Source organism: Panthera tigris, chromosome E3 (genome assembly GCF_018350195.1).
Source record: "Panthera tigris isolate Pti1 chromosome E3, P.tigris_Pti1_mat1.1, whole genome shotgun sequence".
NCBI classification, from domain to species: domain Eukaryota; kingdom Metazoa; phylum Chordata; class Mammalia; order Carnivora; family Felidae; genus Panthera; species Panthera tigris.
In genome coordinates this window covers 32,562,553-32,572,735 of record NC_056675.1, presented here as the reverse complement: position 1 = coordinate 32,572,735, position 10,183 = coordinate 32,562,553, and the positions used below count along the sequence as shown (strand labels likewise).

Sequence of the window (10,183 nt, the reverse complement as noted above, 5' to 3'; positions counted from 1 at the left end):
GGCTTCGTGCTCGGCGCAGAGCCTGATGTGAGGCTCTATCTCACGAACCATGAAATCATGACCCGAGCCACAATCAAGAGTCCGACGCTCAGCCAACTGAGCCACCAAGACGCCCCGATTTCACTTTTTAGTGTGGAAGGAGATCGTTTCTATAGCCTGGTGGTGAGGAATGAGTAGCGAGACAGGGGTTGAAGAACAGAACATCTTTCTTTGCTGCCACTGAGCAGACTTGCTGCGTGGGCGGGCCCGTGGGTCACAAGAGACAGAAGAGAGCTATGAAGCAGTAGGGCTGCTGGAAAGAGCTGGGAGGAATACGCTGGAAATATCTTGGGGGACATCAGTAAGGAAGATCTGAAGTGGGGGGCTGGCCTCAGCCCTCTGCTGTGTGGCCGAGGGGAAAAGGGCCTGTGGTCACAAGAGTCAAGTGAGGCCTGCTGGCTGGGAGGCCCAGGGCCAAGTCCCTTCGCTTCTCTGAGTCTCACAAAGAGGAATCTGCCTCCTGGGTCCCAACGTGTGGCCTAGTGGTCGAGAGCCCAGGCCCTACTCTGTTGGAAGCCCGGCTGTGCAGCCTCCTGCTCTAAGACCTCGGGCAAGTCCCTCTCTCTGACCTTGTCTTATCTGCAAACTGGAGATCCCAACAGTCCCTGCCTAAGAGGTCAGAATTCCTCTCTGGGCTTGTTCACACTGTTCATTCCGTCTGAGACCCCACTTGTCAATGCCACCGCCCTGTCCTAATCTATGTATCCTGCTCAGCTTTAAGGAATTCCTCCCTGACTCTTCCCCGTTTGTGTTCTGCCATAGCATTTATAATTCTGTAATTCCCTGCTTTATTATCTGCTGTCCCAACCAGACGGGCACCAGAGCGACAGGAATCAGGGCACTTTGGTGGCACCAGCACCTCACACGGAGTCACCTGGCATATGTTACGGATGACCTTGCAGGCTCTGGAGCTGGGAGGCCGAGGTTCATCCCTCTGGCTTCCTTGCCATGAACTGTGTGACCTCAGGAAAAGTAAACTATTTTGACCGTGAGCTTTTCTCCTCCAAAGGCACAATTTTGGAACACAGGTATAACGGATTTAGGCAATAACGATGCTAAAACCAGAGTGGCACGTTGATGAGCAGGCTAGTCACATGCTCTGAACGAATCACCTCCCAATCTTTATTCATTACAAATGGAAAAGGATACCGTTCTCCGGAGTAACAGCCGCTTCCCCAGGTGACCAAGCCCTCACATTCCCACTGGGAATTCGGGGCATCGAGCTGTGATACAACAATAAAGCACATTACTCAAGTATGTTCTGCCGAAAACTTCTAACCTGAATCTAATCATAAGGGCAGGGGATCAGACAAATCAAGATAATGGGGTATTCTATAAGGCAATTGGCCTGGACTATCCAAATTTATCAATGTCCTGAAAGACAAAACAAGGGTAACATGGGAAGGAGGAAGGCTGTTCTCTATTTGAAAAGACTAATGGGGCACCTGGGTGGCTTAGTCTGTTGTCTGACTCTTGATTTCGGCTCAGATCACGCTCTCACAGCTAGTGAGTTCCAGCCCCAGATTGGGCTCAGTGAGGAGCCTACTTGGGATGCCCCCCACCCCGCTCTCCGTTTCATGTGTACTTGGGGGGGGGGGGGGCTCGCTCTTATAAATTCAAACACTTTTTTTAATTTAAAAAAATGAAAACAATTTAAAAGAGGCTAAAGAGAGAACAAAAGGAAGATAGGACCTTTGATTGGATCCAGGATGGGGGTGTGGAGGGCAAGTTTTATCTGGGACCACGGATTAAATGGCTCTTAAATTTGAATATAAAGTGTATGTTAGCTAACAATTTTGCATCAGTATTTCTTGGGTATGAAATGGCATTGAGATCACGTAGGATAATGCCTTTGTTCCCAGGAGATAGGTGCTGAAGAATTCCCAAAGGATCTCTGCAGCTCAGAACTCGCAGCGGCTCAGACAAGATCTGCGCATGCACGCAGCCCTCTTGCTGAGACTTATTTCGCGCGGCTGGAGTCAGATTGGGCTCCAAGGGGCGGAAATACGTAAGGGCGGCTTCCGGTGACCCGCGCAGACGTCGAAGACAGCCGGAATGGAGGAGGTGCCTCAGGGTGAGCGCGCGGAGGGGGCATGGATAGGGGGGTTGGAGGGACAGGAACCCCTCTAACTGTGACCTTGTCCCCGTGCAGGCTGTCCCGGGACCGGCAGCGCCCAGGCGGGCCGAGGGGCCTCATGTCAGGGGTGCCCCAACCAGCGGCTCTGCGCCTCCGGAGCCGGCGCCGCTCCGGACCCAGGTGAGGAAGGGGCGAGACCTGAGCCGGAAGTGAAGGGCGCCAGCCGGGAAGAGGTGGGGCGTGCGGGGACAGCTGATGGTTGATGGTGATGAGGGACGGCCCAAAGGTTGAGTGACAGAGGCGGGACCTGTTAGGCGGGGCCTGTTAGGAGGGGTGGTCCCAGAGGAGGCGGGGCGTGGAAAAGTCAGGGTTGGGGCGGGGCCTTCAGTCATGGAAGAGTAAAGGGAAGTAGCGGCTGGGGAGGAGCCTGAAGGATCAGTGAGCGGAGTCCGGGCGAAGTGTGGGCGGGGCCGGAGGTTTGAGTGACACTGACCGGCAGTGGTCGGAGGAGGCCTGCAGCACGAGGAGTAGGGTATAGACTTTGAACTTGGGGGGTGGGGGAGGCGGGGCTCGGGCTTATTCTTTGGACAACATCGTCTTCCTTTGAAAAAGGAGCAATTCTCGCGTTCATTTAACAGAAATATGCATCCATCACCTCCTGGGCACAATGGTCTGTGTTGGGGGTACTGTGAATGAGACAGACGGGGTCACTGCCCCAGTGGATGTTAGTTTAACAGGCGAGACTCACAATAAGCAACCAAGCAAATAACTCATCACAGCAATCAGTACGAAGGATAAATGGGAGGGTGGGGGAAGACTCCGGGGACTTACAGAAAGATCTTAAAAAGCAGGAGGCTGGGACAATTTTGAAGGTGTTCAAAGAGACTTGGGTTTGGTTCTTGGGTCCCACAAACAGTATGACCTTGAGCGAGGGTCTTAACTTCTCTGGGCCTCCATTTTCTCCTCAAAAACAGGCAAGGGGCACCTGGCTGGCTCACTAGAGCCTGCGACTGTCCATCGCAAGGTCATGAGTTCAAGCCCCACGTTGGGCTTGGAGCCTACTTTTTATTTATTTTTTATTTTTTTATTTTTTTTTAACGTTTATTTATTTTTGAGACAGAGACAGAGCATGAACAGGGGAGGGGCAGAGAGAGAGGGAGACACAGAATCTGAAACAGGCTCCAGGCTCTGAGCGGTCAGCACAGAGCCCGACGCGGGCCTCGAACTCACGGACCGTGAGATCATGACCTGAGCCGAAGTCGGACGCTTAACCGACTGAGCCACCCAGGCGCCCCAGGAGCCTACTTTTTAAATAAGTGTGTGTAGGGGCAGTAGTTCTCTCATGGGGGCATTTTAAGGATTTGCAGGAAGGTGAAACATTGAATGTGTAGTAAATGTGTATGTGATCGTCATCCGTGGTCATCCTAAGTGCCTGCTGTTTGTGAGAGTTTCTTTGCCTTGGCACCACTGAACTTTGGATCTGGATCATTCTTTGGGGGGTGGGGGACCGTCCTGCCCGTTATTAGACATGTCACAGCATCGTGGCCTCTACGCACTACATGTCAATAGCACCCCTTCCTTGTGACAACCAAAAATGTTCCCAGGCAGATTTTGTCCCCGGTTGGGACGTGTTAATGTGGGTGAAGCTCTTCTAGAGCTGGGAATGTAGCAGTGGATGCTGCAGTCTCTGTCCTCCTGGAGCTGATGTTCTAGAAAGAGGACACAGACCGGTCAACCGAGAAACGAGAAGATTTCAGATGCGCTAATTGCCTTATTTTCTTGGCAGTCCTTATTATCGCCGTTAGCTAGGTTGTATTTGGCCCACGATCCCTTGAAAGAGCCCCAAGGATTTAGCTCTCGCAAGTCCATTTGGTCAGAGGCTTCATCACCTGATTTGCTTTCTTTGCAGCCATAGAAGAAATCAAAGAAAAATTGAAGACCGTGAAACACAAAATCTTGGTGTTATCCGGGAAAGGTGGTGTTGGAAAAAGCACATTCAGTGCCCACCTTGCCCACGGCCTAGCAGAGGATGAAAACACACAGGTGGGACCTTGGGCAAAACTGGGAGAGACTCCTGTGTGAGGGTTCCTGAGGGTTTGTAGAGAACGGTTTCCTTAGACTAAGTTGGATTGGCTTCCTTGGAATCTAGATCCTTGTAGAGAGAAGGAGGAAAGCATAGCTGTTAAACAGTGAAATGAAATATTTTGTTAGATTTTCCAGCTATGAAAATGGACAGCAGGTGGACATTTAATCTCTTGGTGTGCTGAGGATTTTGTCAAGTTCAGACTTCTTTCTCTTTATTAGCCCCTTTCTGCCTGTTTCTAGGCCAGGAGTCTACAAACTATAGCCCAAGGGCAAATACAGCCCCTCTCTTTTTATGGCCTGTGAGCTGGAATGGTGTTTACATTTAAAAACGGTTGCTTTTAAAGCGGTAAATAGCATCCTTGATTTTGCCCACAAAGCCTAAAATGCAGTTTATCCTTGAACAGCAGGGGTTTGAACTGCATGGTTCCACTTACATGTGGGTTTTTTATGGTGCCATAAATGTATTTTCTCTTCCTCATGAGTTTTTTAGTAACCTTTTTTTCTCTAGCTTACTGTAGTGTAAGAATATAGTTGCAATGTAACACAAAAGTAAGTGCTAATTGACTATTAATGTGTAAGGCTTCCGGTCAGCAGTAGGCTATTGGTAGTTAAAGTTGGGGGGAGTCAAAGGTTCTGTATGGATTTTCGACTGCACACGGGTTGTCTTGCTCAAAGGTCAACTGTATTTTCTATTTGGCCCTTGAGGAAGAAAACATCTGCCAACCCCTGAACTGGGCCACTCACTCCTGGCCAAGTGTACACATGGGCGTGAAAACTCCCAGCTGCCTGGGCCTGCTCTCTGGATTTCAGCCTTAATGAAAGGTGTGATGTGGTGAGGAAGAGGGGGGAAAAATGTTTTTACCACAAAGTTCAAACGGAAATTTACAGTCCCTGCGATTTTTAAAAATATGTTGGATTATTCATGGGAGTCGAGATAATTTTGCATTGACCTTAGAAAAATGACCCTCCTATTCACTTTAGTTGCCACTTTATGCCTAATAAAACCATGGATACTGCGGTTTATGATTTGTGTGTGTGTGTGTGTGTATGTGTGTGTGTGTTTTAACACAGAACACATTCTGTGTTTTTGGTTTTTTCTAGAATGAAATTTTGTTTAAAATTCCAATAAATACTTAACACATCAGAGTTACTAGAATAGCCTGGGTGTCTCTTAGACTCCAAGTCTCTGGTAGGTTGACCCTGAAACGACAGCCCTCGCCGAAGGCTTGTGACTCGCCTGGCCCTGTGCGTGCTGTGGGTCAGAGAGCCTGCTGTTCTCTGGACGTGAATTGGCAACTGACTGCACTCTGGTGCATCAGGATACTCTTCAGGGCCTACGTGGAAAAACAGTTGTATTTTGTTCGTGTTGAAAGCCATTTCTTCTGTCCGTTCTTCCCGTGGTCTTTGTGCCTCCTTTCGTACATGGACTTATCTTTGGGTATTAGTTTTCTCTTTGTGCGTTTTGAATATGGAGTTACTTTTTTATATACGAGGGCTGAGTTTCAGTTCAGATTTCTTTTCCAACTCTGATAAATGGCCCTCCGCTTTTTGACTTTAAAAAAAAATTAAAAAGTGCCAGAAGGGAATGTAGAAGTCAATTAATTTAATATCGAAGTTTCAAAACTGCCATGTGTTTATTTTTAAATTCTGAAAGCTGGGTGAATTTCAGCGTTTTATCCTTGTAGGAGATAAACCATTCTACGTTAGTGTGAAATAACCACCGTAAGATCTTAACAGAAGGCTTCATTTCTGCAAAAAAGCCAGCTACAGTGGGTAGGAGATCAAGCCTACCATTTTGACATGCCCTCAATATACACGGGGGCCACTGAGACACCTCGCCAGTATCCAGGGACTCTAGGAATACATTTTTCAAATCACCGGATTAAGGAGTTAGAGTTTGCGGGGCGCCTGGGTGGCTCAGTCCGGTGAGCAGCCGACTTCAGCTCAGGTCATGATGTCACAGCTTGGGAGTTCAAGACCCACGTTGGGCTCTGTGCTGGCAGCTCAGAGTCTGCTTCGGATTCTGTGTCTCCCTCTCTCTCTGCCCTTAACTCACTTGCATTCTGTCTCTGTCTCTCTCAAATGTAAGTAAACATTAAACAAAAAACAACAACAAAAAAAAGAAATTAGAGTTTGCTCCAGGGGTTGGCAAACTTTTGTGTGAAGAACATTTTACACAAAATGTGAATATTTTAGGTTTCACAGGCCATAGGAAGGCCTACAAAGACTAAATCGTTTCTGTAGCAAGTATTTAGTCCTGCCCTTAAACATAAGTGCAGCCATAGACAATCTGTAAAGAAACCAACATGGCCATGTTCTAATACAATTTTATTGTCACTGGTACTTGAATTTTATAGCATGAAACTGTGTAATTCCCCGTCTCCACCCTTCTAAAAACGTAATAACCGTTCTTACTTTGTGGGCTGTACAGAAACAGGTAACGGGCTGGGTTTGGCACCCAGATTGTAGTTTACTGGCCCCCAGTTTGGTTTGCAGCACCAGAAGCACCGGTGCTGGCAGGGGAAGTGCCTCTTTGGAGGAAGGCTGAACCCTTGGGGAGGCCACAGGCCGGGAGTGAAGCGGCTGGGCTGGGTCATCTGAAACGCTCGGTGTTCTCTGACTCACCCAGGCTCTGAATTCTCCCTTCTTCCTTCTTCCTTCTTCCTTCTTCCTGTTCTGATCGTTTGCTGGTGCTGGAGCTGTTCCTGCCGGCCTCCAGTGGCTGAGGTGGGCTTCTCTGGAATTTGGCGTCCACCCTCCAAGATGTGCTCTAGGGATTTGGGACATAGGAGAGAGAACTTGGAGGGACCCCTGGGCTTGGAGAAGGCGGCCTCTGGACTCTGGCAGGGACTGAGGGAAATGTGTGTGGCAGGCAGTCTGGTGGGGTTCCTCCAGGGAAGGGAGCCACAGACGAGGCTGAGCCAGACCAGGGAGGCTTTGAATGACCTGGTAAGACATTTGGCGAGCAAAGAGGTAGGATTTGAGCGTTGTGTTAAGAGCATTGCACTGAAGTCGGCCAAGCATGTGACCGAGTATCATTAGAGGGGACAGGAAGCCAGGCGGGAGGCGGCGTTTGCGGCTGCTCCTGGAGGACCCGGAGTAGGGCAGTGGGTGGAACAGTGGCCAGGGAACAAATGAAGGGAGAGCCCAGGAGACTGAAGAAGCAGGGCCTTACCGCTTTTGGAGAAAGGGCAGAATCGGAGCTCCAGGGTGGGGGGTGCTGTAGAGTGTGGTGGGCAGGAATACCGGCTCTGGAGTCAGACTGCCTGGGTTCCCATCACGGCTTCGTCCACACCGCGTCTGTGACCTCGTGCAGGCTCCCAGGCTCTCTGCCTCCCTTTTCTCTGTAAAATGAGCGTCAGGACCAAAGGAAGTAATGGCTGTAAATGTAAAGGGCTCAGTATGGTGGCTGATGGCGTGGGAAGTGCTCAGTAAATTCTGTGACGGCCATCCTTACTGCTTCATCCACTAACTGGAACAGGAGGGGGAGGTGGTGACGATTTCGACTTTAGCCTACCCCAAGCACCGTGCTGAGGACGTTCGAAATCTACTTGTTGACTTATTCTTCTGTCTGTCCCTTGCCGTTTGAGGATCGCATTTACATTGGCCAGTTGGTCAGCCAAAAACTGTGATGGTTTCCCTGAGAGAATATCCACATTAACCAGAATGCTCTCTTGCTTTTAGAAGCGGTCAGGCATATTCTTAAACGGCTCTCCGAAGATGGGCTTTAACCAGGCCAGAGGCAAGTAACCGCTTGGAAGGAGACTGTCGTTTACACACAACGATGCTTCCACGTAGCTACGTTCTGAAGTAGTTGTCTGGGCTCCACAACTGAGCGGAAACACACCATCCAGTGTGGAAATAGGGCTGATAGGCTGGATTTCTTGATGCACTGGTGGCTTACAAAAAAAAAAAAAAAAAAAAAAAGTCTGCACTCAGGAAAGTGTATTTCCCCATAGATCCTTCTCATGACTGGGAACGTCACTGTCTCCAAAGGCTGGAGGCTGTTGACGGATGGACTGTAGACTCTGCATCTCTTGTGTTGATTAATCTCAAATAGCACATGTTCCTTCCTTCCCTAAATTCAGGGGGGCAGTTCTGGTCCCTTTTCTGTCCACTGTCTCGGGGAAGCGCATCCCTGACTCTCAGCAGGACTGTTCTGTGTTAGCCCTCAAGGCAGGCAGGTGTCCCAACAACTTGTTAGCGAAGGGTCTTGAGCCACGAGGGAACAGAACTAGGACGACGCACCCCCCCCCCCCCCCCTGCTCCCACGGATCACCGGCAGTCTGGGATTTTGTGAGTCGTGGTGAAGGGAGCAGAAGCTTCAAAAGTGACACCTCAGCTGGGAGACCACAAAAGCTCACACACTGTCTTTCCACGGCAGAGTCACCGACTCCCACAAGGGACCAAGTGGTCATCTTGCTTTGTGATCCGAAAGGGGATTATAGCCTTCGCGGGCGCTCTCTGGGGGCTTCTGGACTGAATAAGGCATGTGTCCGGGGCTTGTAGACTTGAGAGATTGGACGGGGTCCGATGGTCTCCTGAACATTGGCTTCTGGGATCAGGAGCTATGACGGTTGGGGTGGAGAGAACAGTCCACACAGGTGACTGGATGGAATGCCATCAGGGCTACAGCTTACCTCCCATCACTTTTTTTTTTTTTTTTTTTAATTTAATTTAATTTTTTTAAGGTTTATTTTTGTGAGAAAGAGAGAGGGAGACAGAGTGTGAGCAGGGGAGGAGCAGGGAGAAGAGGGAGACACAGAATTCGAAGCAGGCTCCAGGCTCTGTGCTGTCAGCACAGACCCCAGTACCAGGCTCGAACTCACGAACTGTGAGATCATGACCTCATCAGAAGTCAGATACTTAACCGACTGAGTCACCCAGGTGTCCCCATCACCTTTTCTTAAGGGGAAGTTTGGGATCCTGATGGTACCCTGTTCCCCCAGTCTCTGGCTGGGAGATGGTTGTGGCAAAGCCTGCTTGTTTCATCAGGCTTCTAGAACCTTCCACAGAGGCCCCAGTAAGCTTTACTCAGGCACGTTTGTCTCTACTAGGGTTCTCTGGCTTGAGCAGAAAGGGAGTTAGTTGGATCGGTTCTGGGTTAGTGACAGGTTCAAAAGGAAGTGTGAAGGGGACAGGATACATGGCCGCCCAGAGGTCTGGATAGCAGAGACATGTCAGTCTTTTTGGACACCACCAGGGAAGAGAATGCATGGGATGTGTTTCTTGCACTCCTGCATCTTTGCACTGAGGATTTGCCCCCTTGGTTGTGGGGCGCCTGGTTCCTCTAAACTGATAAAATCGTTCTCCTAAGAAAGGGTGCAGAGACTGAGTGACTAGAAACCGAGAGTGCGAGGAAAGCCTGTTAGGATTGCAGTGATGGTGTGATTTCCTGAGTCGTGAGGCCCTGAGGTAAAAGGTCTAGATCATTAACACCCACCAGCCTCGAGTGCCAGTGTGAAGGGAAGGAAACCGGGTCCTCAGCTTGAGAATCGTTGGGCTGCGTTCTCCAGGTGGCCCAGCAGGGGGCGGGGGAGCCAAGAGGCTGATCTGATCATGAATCGGTTCCTGATCCAGGGTGAGCAGAGTGAGGAAGTGGAGGCTGGGGTCTGCTGGGAGCAGGGAAGAGGAAGCAACAAGCGGATTTGGAGCAAGTTCAAAAGTTACCCGGAGGTGCTGCACTCTGGATTGTTGACGTCGAAGTCTTGAGAGGAATACCAGCCCTCCTGCTCTTCAGAGGGTTCCTGAAGGCGTCTCCCAGCCTGTCCTGTGTCACGCGGAGAAGCTGGGGCATTTGGGGAGGGAGGAGTCCTCCCAGCCTTCACACAGCTTCCCTCGACTTCCTTCTTACCTTCAGTTTCCTGTTAGGCGTTAAGGGGAAGCCATCACTAACTTTCACGATCACAGTGCAGTGCAGCTTGGTCAGAGGTCAGCGAGAGCCTCCACTCTGGCCCTCCTCTCCGGGCCCCACGGGGTCAC

At 50.1% G+C, this 10,183-nt stretch overlaps 1 protein-coding gene across 4 annotated transcripts in view; it reads left to right on the top strand.

Moving 5' to 3' along the window:
• Positions 1-2,020: 2,020 nt before the first annotated feature.
• The window catches only part of NUBP1 (nucleotide binding protein 1), a 35,331-nt gene continuing 27,168 nt past the window's right edge, over positions 2,021-10,183 (top strand). For all 4 annotated transcript variants that reach the window (XR_006212351.1, XR_006212350.1, XR_006212349.1 and 1 more), the window contains exons 1-3: positions 2,021-2,113; positions 2,192-2,296; positions 4,026-4,159. Coding sequence is in view for 1 of the 4 variants with exons in the window: in XM_007076882.3 (XP_007076944.1) it covers positions 2,095-2,113; positions 2,192-2,296; positions 4,026-4,159 (258 nt within the window). In the remaining 3 variants the exon portion in view is untranslated. The remainder of the gene's footprint in view (positions 2,114-2,191; positions 2,297-4,025; positions 4,160-10,183) is intronic.